The following is a 17,225-nucleotide window of genomic DNA, read 5'->3' on the forward strand; positions in this document are numbered from 1 at the left end:
AAGCAGTCCAGATAGATTGCTGCTACATTAAAGCATGAAATTGCAGACAAATTAGCAACAGAAAAAGGATTTTTAAATAGTGTATTTCCCTTGGTCCCAAAGGTCAACAATGAATTTTTCCCAAAACAAGTATCAAAAACTATGAACATACTGTGTATGTTTACATCAAAGAAAGCCCTAAAATATTTTGAATACAAATTTTAAAAATGAAGTCACCTTAATTTATTTACCTTTTCTATGATATTTTCAAACACATTGAAACCTCAGACTCTAGATTACTTTTTAAAATCTAGATAGGATGAAAGAGATTAAGAGAGAAATTGGGAGAACTTGAAATAAACATTTTAGCACCACTTGAAGATCTAAAACTCTTGTTAGATTAGAAGCAATATTTATAATGTGAAAAAATGTAAGTTAGAAATTACAGGATATAAGTATGCAGAGTTATTATACACAGAAAATATCTAAAAACTATAGCGAATGTTAACAGTGATAGGTCAGTGGTAGGTAAACATTAAGTATTAATTTTATAATCAGGAGAGACTTTTAAATGTATATACATACTAGCTTAATTTGTTCATAAAATCTTTTAGTGGTGAAGTCCTAGGGGGAAAAAACAGAAAAGATTTGGAAAAATGTACTGGGTTGGCCAAAGAGTTCAGTTTTTTCCATACAAGGGCCCTAGTAGTGCTTAGTTGTCTTTAATTTCATTCAAAACAATTTTGTTAGACTGTACTGTCACAATTGTCACTCATTTTAAAAACATCAGAATTGGTGAATTTTTGTACAGCCATTGTAATACTTAAGATGAAAGAAAATATACATTTTAACACATTATCTTTATTGCTTCAAGAAAGGTAAAAATGCAACTGAAGCTCAAAAAACAGATTTGTGCAGTATATGGAAAAGGTGCTGTGACTGATCAAATGTGTCAAAAATGATTTGCTTGGTTCTACTGACATTTTGCCCAAGTAATTCTTTGCTGTGTGGCTGTTGTATGCATTATGCAAGATGTTTAGCAATACCCCTGGCCTCTACCCACTAGAAGCCAACAGTGGGAGATAGTCAATATATTCAAAATATCCAAATCAATAAAGTTATTGGTGAAAATGAAAACTATGTCTTTTATTTTACAGAAAAACCCATACAGAATTTTGGCCAACCCAGTATCTTCCAAGGATGTTGTTCAACAGGTTTCTAGCAGTGGGAACAGAATTCAAAACAAGACCAAACAACTCATCTTCCCCTGTAAGTTATAAGAATTAGTAAAATTTTGTCATAGAGAAAATAAACAAAAAATACTCTATGATGTCAAGGTACTCTATACCTTTAAAGGTACAGCATTCACTGCAATTGATGTCATATTACCCAAGTACTAGAATAAAAATATACATGTAAATATAAATATGCATGGATATAAATACATATGGAGGGATATATGGGCATATATAGCTACAAAATAAAAGTCAGTGAAAAATGTAAGTCCAAACTCTTATTATATTGCAAACTTATATTTTAAAGCCATCTCTAATGATTCTTTTTAAACTGATGTCTCTGTTTTTAAAAACAGTAACTGAATCAAATCACGTCCTTAAAAAACTGTAATACACATAGCTTAAACTTTTCATTCATTTAAATATAAATTTTGAAAATAGTATCAAATTTTCATAATCAGTCTGGCTATAGAGAACATTCCAAATGCCAGAGAAAAGCACATTAGTCAACAAAAGATGGTGTGGATATTTCTTCTATAAAAATTTAAGACATGGTCTAGATTATTTTCATTAAGTGAAATTATGTGCCACAATCATGAACACAGCTGCACAAACCATGAAGTCCAACCTTGTTGAAGCAAGGAAGAATAAAATCATACTTAAGACAGTGTAAAGACATAAGCACTCTCAATGACACAGGAAATGAAGTATGGCCTCACTAGAAGAAACTGCATGGAGGGAAACCAATTCCTAGGACCGCAAGATCTCTTGCCTGATTTTCTCTCCCTCTTCTCTCTCAACTAATTTGCTTCTGCTTGCACAAATCAATCACTGTTTCCAAGCCTATGTAACTTTAAAAGTCTAAAGCCTATCATATCCAACTACAGTTGTGCTTAAAGGGGAGACATCAAAATGTTGACTGGTCAGTTATCAATATATATACTGACTGGCCCTGGGTTACATGCCTAACACTGAGCCAATCAACAATGTCTGGGAGAGTAAGGGTCCTATAAATGTCTGCGGCTTAGACCTACTGACCCCTTTAAAAGTCTATGGGCAGGGTCCATTCTCAGAAAAACACTCCCAAATAAATCTACCATACTTCTCACAAGTGGCCAACAATAAGAGCTCAATGAAACATAATGTGTAGAGTTAGGATTTGTGAACTATTACAGAAAAATTATAAATTAGATTTACTTTCAGACAAACATAGTTTTCTACCATGTTTCTACCTTCATAGGCCTTGATTTGTGAGCTGTTAATATGTGGTTCTGAACATTAGACTTGTTTACTATTTACATTTATATATTTTCCATTATTAAGACTTCAGACTGTGTAAGGGGCTGTTATTAATGAAAAACAAGTTAGTACAGGAATGACAAATGAGATCAAAGGCATCAAGTGTAATAGCAAAATACTTTTTTTCTTATTACAAAAAACACTGAATGTTTCTGTTTGTTGTAAAAATCTTGGAAAACACATAAAAGTAAAAATATAAAAACATAAGATATCCAAATCCTAAATAGAAGTAATGTTACTAATATTATTTTCTTTTCAATTTTTCCTTGCACATATTATCATAAATGGGCTCATACTTATGCAATTTTTCAATGGAGGAACAAGGCTATCACCACCAATCAACTTAATATCACTAAAAGTGAGACCTGACATTATCCATACCTGATGTAACATAATCCTACCTATAAAGCATTTTTACAAAAAAAAAAAAAAAAGCTTGAAACCTGAATGAAATCAAGCCCTTAAATATAACTCCAAATTTACAAGAGATACATTCACATTATCAGAAATATCAGTAATACGGGACATTCTCCTGGACTACAACCTCATCTCTTTTCACCAAGTAAATGACATGATAAAAAAAAAAAAAGAGATAGAGCAAGGTACTGCTTAAGATTAAGAAGACTTGGATATAATGCACCAATTGAACAAGCCAACAAAAGAACACAAAGAGTACAATAGAACATTTTCAATAGAGTAAATGTTAGATATTAAAGAATTATTTTTGGTTTTATTAAGTGATAATGGTCTCTTGAATATATTTTTTTAACGTCCCTTTTTTGTTTATCAGAAATGCAAGCTCAAGTATTTAGGCTTGAAATATTATGATAGCCAGAATTCGTCTTAAAATACTGTAGCAAAAAAAAAAAGGAAATATGGCCCTGGGTGGTGTAGCTCAGTGGATTGAGCACGGGCTGCGAACTGAAGGGTCACTGGTTGATTCCCAGTCAGGACACATGCCTGGGTTTCAGGCCAGGTCCCCAGCAGGGGCCATGTGAGAGGCAACCACACACTGATGTTTCCCTCCCTTCTTAAAAAAGAAAAAAGCAAATATGCTAAAATGCTAATGTTAACATTACATATATAAAGTTGTTACATTTAAATGTATAGAGGTTCATTACAATGTTTTTATGAATGTTTTAAAGTTTTCATAAGAAGTTTTAAATTTTTTATCTGGTAATTTTAGTCATTTCAGTTATAATACACCCAATAAAACAAGCATTTGCAAATAACAGCCCCCTCTTACATTTAATGTTTTATAAGGATTTTTCTTTAATAGTTACACAAAATAATACCACATTTTGCTGTCTGTATACTACAATAAACCAGAAAACATTTAATTTTATTTTAAAACAACTTTCTCTGAAGGAAATCAAGATACATCCTAGATTAACTACTATCACCTCTGAAAGTTAGATAAGACTTCACTGAATGGTCAGTCAAGATAAGATACAAAAGCAACAAGAAAAAGAGAGGTCAGGAAGTGCCTCTGAAAAAATAAGAGGTCAAACAGACTAGACTTTCTTCAAAGACCACCTCTGCATGGTTAAGGAAGGCCTTCCCTAAAGGAAATTTAAAAGATACCTCAATACAGTAAACCAACAACAAAATTATAAACACGTAACAATAACAAAATATCAAACTTTAAAGAACTTAATCAAGGTTCCCCAATTCTTCATGATATTTTTCCACTTCAAAAAAAAATGTCTTCTTTTTATACTCACCTGTCATATATATTCACAGACCTTTAGGACCAAAACAACACCCAACATATCACCTAGTATTACCTGCTCACTTTAAAAATGAACAATGAAAAAAGTGAAGCACAAAAAACAAACAGTTCTTCTATGCCTAGTCAGCTCTTAACAAAACGCCCTACTATCTATCCCTTTTCTGGAACTACAAAATTTTTAAAACATAGCTACCTACAAAAGCACATGAAAAACTCTAGAAGACATCCAAGACTAAATATGGGAATTACAAGAGAAATGATCTGATGCAATCAATGTTCATTGGGCAATAATCCCATTCCAGATCCTGTTACTGCAGACTTAAAATAAATGAGTATATCCTCAAATAGTTTACAGTAGTTTGGGAAGATAAAAAATATGTAAGCATAAGTACTATGTAATGTGGTAAGTGCTGTCATTACAGGTAAACAAGCTTCCACAGTGGCATGAAGGAAGGCAATGACCAACTCAGACTGGGAAAATCAAACACTTCACAAGTGAGGCTTAAACTGGAAACTGCCTGACAGATGTGAGGAAGAACAATATTCTTAACAGAACATGCGCAAAGTATTCCAATAGCTTAAATTTGGGGGGAAATGGTTTCATATAACCAAAGCTATGAACAGAAGAGAAATGGAGAGGTAGGGAGTGGATTTTGGACTTAAAAATGTCAAGCACAGGGAGAGGGGAGGGAATTTCAGGGGAAGGGTTTGCAGGAACAAGTATAAAGGACACATGAACAAAAACAAAGGGGGGGTGGAAATGGGAGGGAGGTGGGAAGGGCTGGGGTGGGCTGGGAATGGAGTAAAAGACAGAAAACTGTACTTGAACAATTAAAATTAAAAAATGTAAAAAAAAAAAAAAGTCAACCACATAGCGGGAAATTATTGCAGGTTCTTTACCCAAGGGAACAACATTAACAGGTTTTCATTTTTCAACAGGTAGTCTAGCAACAGCGTGGAAGAGAGGACACTAGAGACTAAAGAGACCAGTTTGGTGACTAGTAGAGAAAAGATAAAAGATAATCATTTGACATAAATTATCCAAAGCCCAGATCTCTCCCTATAACCAAATGCCTACTAGCCAATTCACTAATATTTTGAAAGGACCTAAACATATCTAATGAAATCATGATCTTCTTCCTAACACTCTCCAACACACCCCCAAATAAAAGGAATGAATTTGGTCCTCATCCAGACATAATGTTTCTTCACTCAGTGCATACCACCACCATTCGTCCAGTTACCTCAGAAAGCTCAGTCTCCAAAATCTTAGTAAATCAGATCTAAGAGACTTTCTACTCTCAGTGCACAAATCTAATAGACTGCCAAGTCTCACTGGTTTGTACCTTTTTAACTTTTCATTATCTCCAACACCATTCTCTCAGTCCAAGTTGTCACCTCCTGCCTGGACTGCAGCAATGCCTAATTCATCTCTATTTCCCCCTCTAAAATTACTTCATATTGCTACCAGAATCATATGTGTGTTTAAATACCAAAGTGATATCACTCCATCCCCTTTACCTCTACCATTCAGCCCACTTAAAATCTTTCCTAGGTTAGGATAAAAACAGAACTCCTTACTTAACCTACTAAACCAACACCACACTCAACTTGGTTTTTCCACTCCTTCACACTGACGCTTTCAACCTTGTAAACACCAATTACATGAGATGTTATTTACCATGTTAAATTTTATGTTAAATAACATGTAAATGTGTAATGCTCCCTCCTGCCATGGGATCTTTCTACAACACTTTCCTTTTTTCCTCACCCAGATGAATTCTAGTCATTCTCAGGAAATCTTAGTCCAGTTGTGACAGTCTTCCCCAACCAGATCAAAGTCCACTATTTTATGTTCTCATAGCACTACATATCTCTTCATGGCTACATTTCCTTATTCTAATTATCTGATTAGTGTCCACCTCTCCCATTAGAACTAGCTCATGAAAAAATATTTTACTCAAAACTGTGGTTCCAACATATCTTCACCATACATTACATACAGCAAAAACTCAAATCTTTATTGTACAAGTGAATTAAAAACAAATTTAAAACTGGAGACAGGTTTAAGAGTTATCTCTGGGGTGCAGAAATATAGATTTTAATTATTAGATGTGTGGAGAATTTTTGGTCTGAGTATTATGATGCCCCTAAAAAATAAAAAAGGAGGGGGGTCAGGTAGGCTTGGGCAATAAAAAACTAGCCTGGTACATGATGAGTGTGAGATGTCTAAATAACATTCAAGTCCAGATAGTCGATAAATAATTAGTATGTATTCCAAAACTGGGTGTAAAGTCTGAATTAAGATACTGATTACAGTGTGTAATAACGTGTTTCTTCCTACCACAGGAAGAAAAAGAGTAGCCTTCAAAACAATGAGACTAAAGCAAAGTTCAGAGATAGAATTTAAACCAAATCAGAACCTCAGAAACATTAGCATTTTTTTAAAAGGCCAAAATGAGACAATACAGGAAACAAAGAAGAAAATTAGAAGACAACTTTATCTTAGAAGTCAAAAGAATTGAATTTTTAAAAAGGACTACCAATAATGTCAAGTGCCAAAGAGAGGCAGGTGAGATAAAAATTGGAAATGATCCGTGCAGTTAACAATCAATCAGTAAGTAGTATGGAGACAGTACTAGAGTGAACAGGAAGTGAGAGGATCTGGAGACACAGTGAATGTGGACTATTTTTCCAAGAAGCCTGACTGCAAAGAAAATGAAGGTCAGGGAAGAACATGTATTGTACCAGAAGGAGTTGAGGGTCAAAGAAGTATTTTGTTTGCTTGTAAAGTAAAAGACTTAGGTGTATTCACATGTTTAAAGGAAGAAGCCAATGGTTGAAGAGTGAGAAAATATCTGATTGAACATCGTCTAAATATGAATCATAAAGGTTCTTACCCTAACCAGCAAAAATAGTAAATTAACAAACTTGAATATGAGAAGGGTTTTTCTTTCTCAGGGAAGAAAATACAGATGTACAAATAAACAGGTGTTACAAATGGCAACAGCACATCATGGAAAGCCTTATATGGCATAGTAAAAAAATTAGGCTTTTATTCAGTGGGCAATCTAGAGCTACTCTATTTTGCCATGTATAATGCACAATTTTTGCCTAAATTTTTGAGAAAAAAATAAAGATGCACATTCTACATGGGTAGTATACGAGATACCTTGAATCAGTTCTTGCATTTTGTAATTATTTGTTACATAAAATTTCTTGTACCATAATATTTTTCAAAATAAATGCCAAAATTATTTTATAATACAAAAAAACAAGTATCTAAATATAAATGAATGAAAAAGTGAATTAAAAAATTAAAATGAAAGATTTTTTTCCTGAAAGTTTCAGCCAAAAACATGGGTGTGCAGTATACACAGAAGTACATTATACACAGCAAAATATGGTACTGTATTTGAAAGCTTTAAAGGAACAGAGTAATAAGATAATGTCTATTAGGGGAACAGGGGCAATCACCAGAGGGTTGAAGTAGCCATTGTGAAAAAGAAGCTGACCTGAAACACCTAAAAACGTGCCAGGTATCCAAGAGTAGAAGTACTCTGTATCTTCACTTGTCTTTTCTCTTAGTGATACGCAGCTATTCAAAGATGATCTGGCTGACACATCACAGGTCCCCTGGTTCCTCACACAGATTACTTTTCTTTACTGATTTGTTATTGTTATGGGCCACCCTCAAAACAATGGTTTTGGTCTATATTCCTCTTCCTCTGATCATTAAGGAAAATAATATATTAGCAATTTATTCTAGCATTTTCCATTCTTCACACTTTCCTCCAAAACTATGAATTGGTAGGAAAAATAAAACATTATGTAATACAAAAGAAGAAATTTTACAACAGTAAAAATTTTAGGGACAAAAATAGTCTCTCATGTAATAATAAATTTCCAATCTGAATTCAAGGTCAAATTACTGTCAGGATTTAAATAATAGAATTTGAAAATACCTACTGTTTCTTTACTAATGTAACAAAAGAGGTACTTCCCAATTCATTACCTTGTTATAAAAGCACTTTCATATATTAATGATAAATTATACAAAACAATCAATAAATTTGTTTGAGTAACACAATATTGAGGTATGCAGAAAATGAATTAAACCGGTATCTGCTTCTCCACAATTGTACTAAGTGCTGATAATTCACATCATCACTATTATGTTATGCATATAACAGGAAAAAAAATTCACTTCCCAATGTCAGAATGATTAAATAAGTCACTGTTGGGAGATACTCTATCACTGAAATGTAGAGTCAAAATAATTCAAAATGGAGATGACATTCTGCAAAACTATCCTTTAAAACAGACTTTTACTTAATTAAAAATTATAGGTGATTTAGGCCAAGTCTGAGTTAAATTACTTTTTATATCACCATACTAAGCATAAGGAGATTGTTGGTTCTAAATGAATTTCCTCACTTGTTGTTGAATTGTGCATTAGAATACTGAAAGAATTCCACCAAAGCAAACTATTGTACCTTTGACTAAAAGAACAACATTGAGGAGGAAGAAATCAAATGAAACCAAATGTCACCTCCTAATTCATCCTACCCCTCCATGTCCCCAATCCTCCCACTACCACATCTTTAAACAGAAGCACACAGTAAACCACTGGGTATCTAAGTATAAGCCATACATTCTCTCACATCAGTGGGAAAGCAAACCATCACCCCTTGACCAACGCCCTACACCACCCCTCAACTGAAAACTAGCTTCTTCCCAGAAAACTTCCTAAATGAAGGGGGGGAGAGAAAGGGCCTCCTTTCCTCCTACTCGTTTTGCCTCCATCTATATGCCTTCTGTCTCCCTCACTGGCCTCAGGGTTCTTCAAGGGCAAAGATATAACCTATTGCATTTTACTGTTGTTTAACTGTATGCTTTCTCCATTAAATCACAAACTATGAATCTTTTCTCCAACTTGCTTAGCACTGAATCCCAAAAATAAGCTGATACCTGTTAAATGAATTGCTCATTGTTTAATACTCTTACAATACTGGGACAGCACAAAGCTTTCATTAACTGTTCACTAAATAAATGACCCAACTGAACTTTTCAATCACTTTTCTAAGTCAATTTTGAATGGTAGTGGTTGATGTCCAAACTTTTAAAAATGCCCCTTGTGAATTACTTTCATCTATAACACTAGAACAACCAGTCCTACAATCATAGCTAGTAATTCTTCAATACCTGAAATAAGTGAAATACACGGAATAAGTCATTGCTGAGGGCTTTTGGTTGTTTAACATGCCTCTCTGCTATTACTAGTCTCTTACTATAGCAATATTACAACTTCTCTAGGAAGAAAGTTTCAAACTGGAAATTTCCTGGCCTAAAACTAGATTTAAAGGCTTTTAAATCCCTAATAGCAATACACACATGGTTACCCAGTAGAGGAAATTTCCTCTGTGAATTCAGCAGGTCAAAAAGTAAAAACAAAATAATTAAACTCTGGGAAGAATTTAATGATTTCCCAAAGACATTTTTTCTTTCAGCTAAAACTGTGTAAAATCATGCCATACATAAACTTAATACAATAAAATGCACTTAGTACCCTCAAAACATTTCATAGTCTTCAAACCAAATCCTCACCTAACCAGCAGCTCACTCACGTACATTTCCAAAGAGATACGTAAATGCACTAAATAGCTTACAAAATAAAGAAGTTATATATTACTCTCTCATAATACCAGAACACAATATTTAAATGCTTAAAGCTATTTAAAACTTTTCCTATGTAAAACAATTTAATACTTTTTCTTTTGGACTTGCTCTTGTTCAACAATAAAAATTTTTATTTTTTTTAAGCACTGGAATGGTTATACGTTTCACAAAAATTATTCTCATCATAGACACTGAAACTGAAATACGCGATACCGAATCCTCCAAATAGAGATTCGCTTTACACTTAACTGATTATAAGAAGAAATTTACTTTCTATTTAGAATCTCCATACGCTTTCATTACTCCTAAAAAGAAACCTGTCCAGTTCTATTCCCTAAAGAACCCTACATATTCCAAAGCAAATAAACCAAAGAACCCTGGGATGCCTCAGGATCACCAAAGTCAGGTAAGTTATCACAGGTATTGTTGCAAAATAAATTAACACTGCTCCAGAGCTGAGTGACACCTCACCAGCTTTTCCCGAGATTTGTTGGGAAACCACAGAAGTAAAGGCAGAAGCCACAAACACTGAAGATTTCGCGGCAAAAGAGCTAAATTCAAGGGCTAAACAAGAGCTAACAAACACTAGTTCTGCCCTTCCCGGAAGGTAAGCTGAAATGTATTGGAGGACCAGGGAGACGTCTCCTATTAACCTACCACTATCAATTCTGGAACTGACGCAGAGCTTTCCTGCCCGCCCGCGCGCTGGGGTCTCAGCAAACACAACCGGGTAAGTCACAACTAGAAGACTTCATGGACTTCTCCGCCTCCCTAGCTCTTGAAGTACTTGCCAGCGACCAACAAACCGGACAAAGAGGTAGGCAGCAACACCCAGGGAGAGGACCGCGGGCGGGCTCCACCCACTCCTTCCTCGGAGGCCGGAGGGTGCAGGCTGGGAGAGTAAACGTCTCTCAGAACCGCGTCCAAGGACCTTCGCGACGCTGCTCGCCTCTTCTCGCAACCCACTGCTTCTGACAGCCGGCGAGGGCGTTGGACGCACTAGCGCCAGTCTCAGAGCCCCCATTTCTAACACAGACCAGAGCACTCTCTAAGGTCACCTCGCACCCACGCCCTCCCAGACAACGCCCGTCGGCCTTCGGGGACCAAGGACAAGCGCCAGAAGCAGGCAGTAGAACCGGCAATAACGCGGACAGCACCAGGAGGCGCCCCCGCGGGACCGCAAGATGGCGGCGGCGGCAGGGCCGGGGCCCTCCGCCGCGGCCAGGCCAGTGCGCTCACCAAGGCGCAGGCCGGCAGAAGAGGAAAGAAGGCCCGACGCTGGGCAGGCCTTCCGAGGGCCGAAGAGCAGGCGGCCGCTGAAGAAGGAAAGTGCGGGGGTGTGGGGGAGGGGACACTCACTCAGGCCCCAGGTGCAGACATTCCCTCCACACCCGTCATCCACTCTAAATCGAGCCCTCAGCCCGTCCTATCCCAATCAGGCACTGCCTTCTTCCGGCCTACCTTTGAATTTGAGGTCTGTGGGAGGGTCGAGGACCAGGATCTGCTCGTGCTTCGCCATGGCCCCAGAAGTGGACGCCATCGGAGAGACAGCGCAGAGCGGGGGCGCGCCCGCTGCGGCGGTTTGCTGGCTGGGGACGAAGGAAGACAGCAGCGACGGCCCCCACAAACTCTGTGACCGGGACACTTCAAGGCTCCAGCACACAAATGCCTGCAGTTAAGGCGCGGGGCTGGTGAGACGCCTGCTAGGTCAGCAGCTCCGGGTCTCAACTGACTCAACCCCACACCAACCACCGCGGCCACGCGCACTGCGATCCACGGCGTCCCACGTGACGACTTCTGCGTGCCTACGTGCGCGCCCCTACAGCCGGGAGCCCCCAGTGCTCCTCCCGCCCAAGAATTCCGCTCTACGCGGAGCCGGCTAGTGCGCCTGCGCGCTCTTTGGCCTCACCGCCCCTGGGAGTACAGCTAGGTGTCAAGTGGACGAGTGTGGACGTGGGGGCGAAGTTAAGCCCCTTGGGACCCTTGCGCGCGTACCGCAGGGCAAAAGGGCACAATCACCGATCACGTCTTAGAGGCTAATAGTACGAAACTGGAGAACAAGTTATGGCCGGGCACCGCCATCTTCCGAAGGGGAATGCCAAATAAAAGGAAGGAGTAGTCCCACTCACTCACTACAACTCCCGGCATGCTCCGTACAGGGCGGAGATTCCGCCCAGGTCATGGTCCATTTGCGGCACTGCGCGATGCTTGCTGGGTATTGTAGTGTTTGTGGGAGGGGGATGAGAATGAGGTCTCTTGGTGGTAAATTGGGTGAGGTTTGCAGACTCCCTCTGAGCGTCTCGTTTGCGCTAAAAAAAAAAAAAATAGAAAATGTAGAAAACATGCCGGGATTTTTCTATTTGCTCTCTAATTCTATCTGTTCCTCTACTGGTAGAGATAAATTCTCTAGCGTATTCCAATCTTACCAGCCCTGCTTCCTGAATTTTCTCTAGTGATACAAAAGCTGATGAGGAAACACACCTCGTTTGAGAAGCAAACGCGTCGTTGGGGATACCTGACAAAACATTCGTATCAACCTAAAAATAAAAGTCAAAATCTACAGCGTTCAGTTGTAGTCTATTCTGAGTTCTGGTTAGTGAAAGACCCAAACCAAAACAGCTGCCAGGTTCACATATTCCAAATTAATTCCATCTGCATCACTTACAGTAGCATGTAGTCAAACTCAAACTAAGTCAAATGAGAAAAATGTCAAATGAGAAAAATCGCAGCAGCGAAGTTGCTGACAAGTCTTTAACCAATTGCCAAGATTCTCGGACACAAGAACATTAAATGAAATAAAGGAATGTGCTGTAGATAAACCTTTATAGTACTACCTGAATTTAAATCCCTAGAAGCGGCACGAAACAAAGCACAAATTGGTGCTGCTGCCATTGAGGAGCAGCCCGCTTTGTCCAGAAAATAGATGAGACAAATGGAACAGTAGTCTAGGCGTGGACACAAAGTCCAGGATTTCATATGCAATCCAGGTGTTAGAACCCATCTGGGAATAGCTCTCGGGAATAGCTAGCCTAGCATCCACAGAAGACTGTGCTTGCTATACATGACTGATGAATGTATCTTCAGCCATGAAAAACCTCAGAGGATAAGAGTGCTTAAATAACGTGAAAAGCATATTCCAAATTTACTTTGATTTCTTTTTATTCACAAAATTTCTTTTGAAATTTCAATTATTAAAATCAATAAAAATTGCATATTTATAAAAAAGGAACAAGATTTTTTATGTTTAGAGTTACTGTTATTCACCACGTATAATTCATACTTTTGCCCAAATATTTTAGGGAAAAATAAGAATGCGCATTATTCACGTGTGTAATGATTACATGCCATGGGTATAATAATCCCATGTATGATGCACACAAAAATGTGGGTGAGCATTATACATGGCCAAAATACAATAATCTCAAGTTTGGTTATCACTATTGTGTTAGTTGTATTTTTTACATTACAATTTATCCCCTTCATACCCTCTCCCTCATGGATCACACTGTGGTCCATGTCCATGAGTACTTTTTCCTTTTTGCTCGATCAAGTTGAGGTTGACATTCATGCCACAGGATGGTGTCCCACATATATTTATTTGTGAACTGACAAGCCTAAAACTGACACAAACTCCCTTTTTTCCCCTTGCCTAACAAATCTTATCCACGGGCAAGTTAGCCTTGGCTGAACTGGCTCCTCCACAGCTAAATGGACACTTCTCTTACTAGAAGCATAAGGGAATCCCCAGTCTGCAAACAACCAATTAGCAGGTACAGCATTCTCAGAAAGTCACCAGTCACTCTAGGGGACAATGGCTGCCCATTCACCCTGAGTTCAATATGAAGGTAAAATTGGATGTATTCCAGTTTCCCAGTCTATCATGAAGAAACCTCTGCTCATGTAAGTCATCATCTTTGGAATCAACTTTTTCTCTTCTCAATATTGCTTCAAAAATCATATAGGTAGAGTCTTAATATCTACATAAATTTAAATACGTAGTAGTCTAAGAATACATGAAATGTCTTTGGAATAATTCTCCTATTCAGTTTTAGAGCATTGCATTTGTAATGACTCAGAGCCCTCCTGAATCATCTACCCATCATTAAATAGTGCGCTATTTCAGTGGTTTGTGCTTCGGTATTTATTAAGACCTTCCGAATAACAGTTCAAAGAACTTTATAAACATCATCACGTGCTACTCAAAATAAAATTGTAACAGCAAGTGTTTCTTTTGTTTTTGTAATTATGTGTTATTGATTATGCTATACAGTTATCCCAATTTTCCCTCTTTGCCTCCCTCCACCCAGCAGCCCCCATTCCTTCAAGCAATCCCCACACCTTTGTTCATGTCCACGGGTCATGCGTGTAAGTTCTTTGGCTACTCCATTTCCTATACTGTACTTTACATCCCCATGGCTACTCTGCAATTACCTGTTTGTACTTCTTAATCCCCTAACCTCTTCATCCATTTCCCTCACCGCCCCCTTCCCATCTGGCAATCATCACAAAGTTCTCTTTATCCATGATTCTATCTCTGTTCTTCTTGTTTGCTTAGTTTGTTTTTTTAGATTCCGTTGTTGATAAATATATTTTCTGCCATTTTATTGTTAATAGTTGTAATCTTTTTCTTAAAGAAATCCCTGTAACAGTTCATATAATAATGGTTTGGTGATAAGGAACTCCATTAGCTTTTTCTTGTCTGGGAAGCTCTTTATCTGCCCTTCCACTCTAAATGAGCACTTTGCTGGGTAGAGCAGTCTTGGCTGTAGGTCCTTGCTTTTCATGACTTTGGATATTTCTTGCCAATCCTTTCTAGCCTGCAAAGTTTCTTTTGAGAAATCAGCTGATAAGTCTTATTGGAACTCCCCTGTAGGTAACTAACTTTTTTTCTCTTGCTACTTTAAGATTCTCTCTGTCTTTAACATTCAGCATTTTAATTATGATGTGTCTTGGAGTGGGCCTCTTTGCATCCATCATAATTGTGGGACTCTCTGTGCTTCCTGGACCTCCATGCCTGTTTCCTTCACCAAATTAGGGAAGTTTTCTTTCACCATTTTTTCCACATAGATTTCCAATTTCTTGCTCTTTCTCTTCTCCTTGTGGCATCACTGTGATGTGAATGTTGGCACACTTGAAGTTGTTCCAGAGGCTGCTTATACTATCATTATTGTTTTGGATTCTTTCTTCTCGTTGTTCTGATTCATTGTTTTTTGCTTCCTTATATTCCAAATAATTGATTTGATTCTTGGCATCATGCCCTATACTGTTGTTTGCTCGTAAATTGTTCTTTATTTCAATTAGTGTATCCTTCATTTCTGACTGGATCTTTTTTATGCTATTGAGGTACTCACTAAGTTCCTTGAGCAAGTGTTTTGAACTCTGCATCTGGTAGATTGCTTATCTCCATTGTTTAGTTCTTTTTGTGGAGTTTTGATCTGTTCTTTCATTTGGGCCATGTTTCTTTGTTTTGTCATTTTGGCAGCCTCCCTGTGTTTGATTCTATGTGTTAGGTAGAACTGCTTTGACTCCGTGTCTTGGTAGCGTCGCCTAATATAGTAGGTGTCCTGTAGGGTTCAGTGGCACAGCCTTCCCTGTCACCCAAGCTGGGTACTCAAGGTTCATCCTTCATGTGGGCTGAGTATATCCTCCTCTTGTTGTTGAGACTAGGTTGACCTGCTGTTGGCAGGTCAATCGGAGGGATTTATCCAGGCCAGTCAGCTGCAAAGAGTGGCTCTGATCACAGACTACCAACCTCCACCCTCTGTAGAGGATTGGCTGTGCAGGGGCAGAGTGGTGGAGCTCCAACATGGTCTGTAGCTGTCCACTGGGTGCACATGGTCTGGGGTTTCCTGGGTGGTGCAGGCCAAGGTCAGCCCCCTACTGGTGTTCTGCCCAGGGCCACCCTGCATGAGCTATAGAGCATTCTGAGATGGCTGCTACTTGTGCTGGGCTTGGAGATTGCCTGGCAACACCAAACTGTGAATCTAGGAAGGCTGCTGCTAGTGTCAGGCCTGGGGGCCACTTAAGAGGTTTGGGGGGCTGGGGGTTGGGGGCTCACTGAGGCCAGCTGTTGCTTGTTTGATAGGATTTAGGAAGTTGTGAAGCATGAACCAAGACCAGCCATTCATATGGAAAAGTCATGGTTAACAGTTTGGATGGGCCTGTAAACTGGGTGGGAGGAGTCTCAGGGGATATCCAGTGTGGGGCAAACAGCGTTAGCCAGGTTGGAGTCTCAGATATGGCATCCTCCTGCTAGCTCTGTGGCTCTGTGGGTGAGTTAGAAAGGGGACAATGGCCTCTGCCCACCATTCTGTCTGGGAAAAGGTTGTCTCCCAGTCCCAGCTTGCCAGACCTTTCAGTTCCTCCTTCAATTCCTCCTATGTATAGTGCCTTTCAAGCTGAAAGCTGGGTGCTGGAGCACAGAGGGAGTGAATCTGAGTAAGTCCATGTGTGGGTTCTTTTTTTTTGTTCTTTTTTTTTTATTTTAATCTTTGTTCAAGTACAGTTTTCTCCCTTCTACTCCCATTCCAGCTCACCCACCCAACCCTCCCCACTTCCCTCCCATTACCACCCTCCCCCTAGTTTTTGTCCATGTGTCCTTTAAATTTGTTCCTGTAAACCCTACCCATTCTCCCCTGAAATCCCCTCTTCTCTCCCCTCTGGTCACTATCAGTCTGTCCTCTATTTCAGTGACTTTGGTTATATTTTGTTAGTTTCTTTGTCTTGTTGTTTAGGTTCCTGTTAAAGGTGAGATTATATGGTATTTGTCTTTCACTGCCTGGCTTATTTCGCTTAGCATAATGCTTTCCAGCTCCATCCAAGCTGTTGCAAAGGGCAGGAGCTCCTTCTTTCTTTCTGCTGCATAGAATTCCATTGTGTAAATGTACCATAGTTTTTTGATCCACTCATTTACTAATGGGCATGTGTGGGTTCTTTAAGGGGAACTGCTTAGGACTCCCGAAGTTTCTACCACCAAACTCAATCCCCACCAGTTTTGCAGCCAGATATTATGAGGACTTATCTTCCTGGCACTTGAAACCTGGGCTAGGGGTTCTAGTGTAGGGCTGGGACTCCTAACTCCTGACATACCCCTCCTGAATTTTTATCTACCACACATGGTTGTGGGACCAGCCCATTCCATGTCTCTGTCCCTCCCACCAGTCTGGATGGATGTGGTTTCTTCAATTACCTCGTGTCAAACTTCCATTTAACTTGATTTCTGACAGTTCTGGGTGATGGTTGTTCTATATTTTAGTTGTAATTTTGACATGAATGTATGAGGAGGTAAGCCAGATTTACCT

General features: G+C 38.8%; 1 protein-coding gene across 2 annotated transcripts in view; it reads right to left on the reverse strand.

The window, feature by feature from the left end:
• The window catches only part of VAPA (VAMP associated protein A), a 49,992-nt gene extending 38,154 nt beyond the window's left edge, over positions 1 to 11,838 (reverse strand). Inside the window, exon 1 of one of the 2 annotated variants that reach the window (XM_045849765.1) lies at positions 11,386 to 11,838. In XM_045849765.1, the coding sequence (XP_045705721.1) occupies positions 11,386 to 11,464 (79 nt within the window). In that variant the 5' untranslated portion in view covers positions 11,465 to 11,838. The remainder of the gene's footprint in view (positions 1 to 11,385) is intronic. The other variant, XM_045849764.1, reaches the window with a different exon arrangement.
• Positions 11,839 to 17,225: the final 5,387 nt, after the last annotated feature.

This window comes from Phyllostomus hastatus, unplaced genomic scaffold (genome assembly GCF_019186645.2).
Source record: "Phyllostomus hastatus isolate PE091 unplaced genomic scaffold, TTU_PhHast_1.1 phas_contig_80, whole genome shotgun sequence".
NCBI lineage: Eukaryota > Metazoa > Chordata > Mammalia > Chiroptera > Phyllostomidae > Phyllostomus > Phyllostomus hastatus.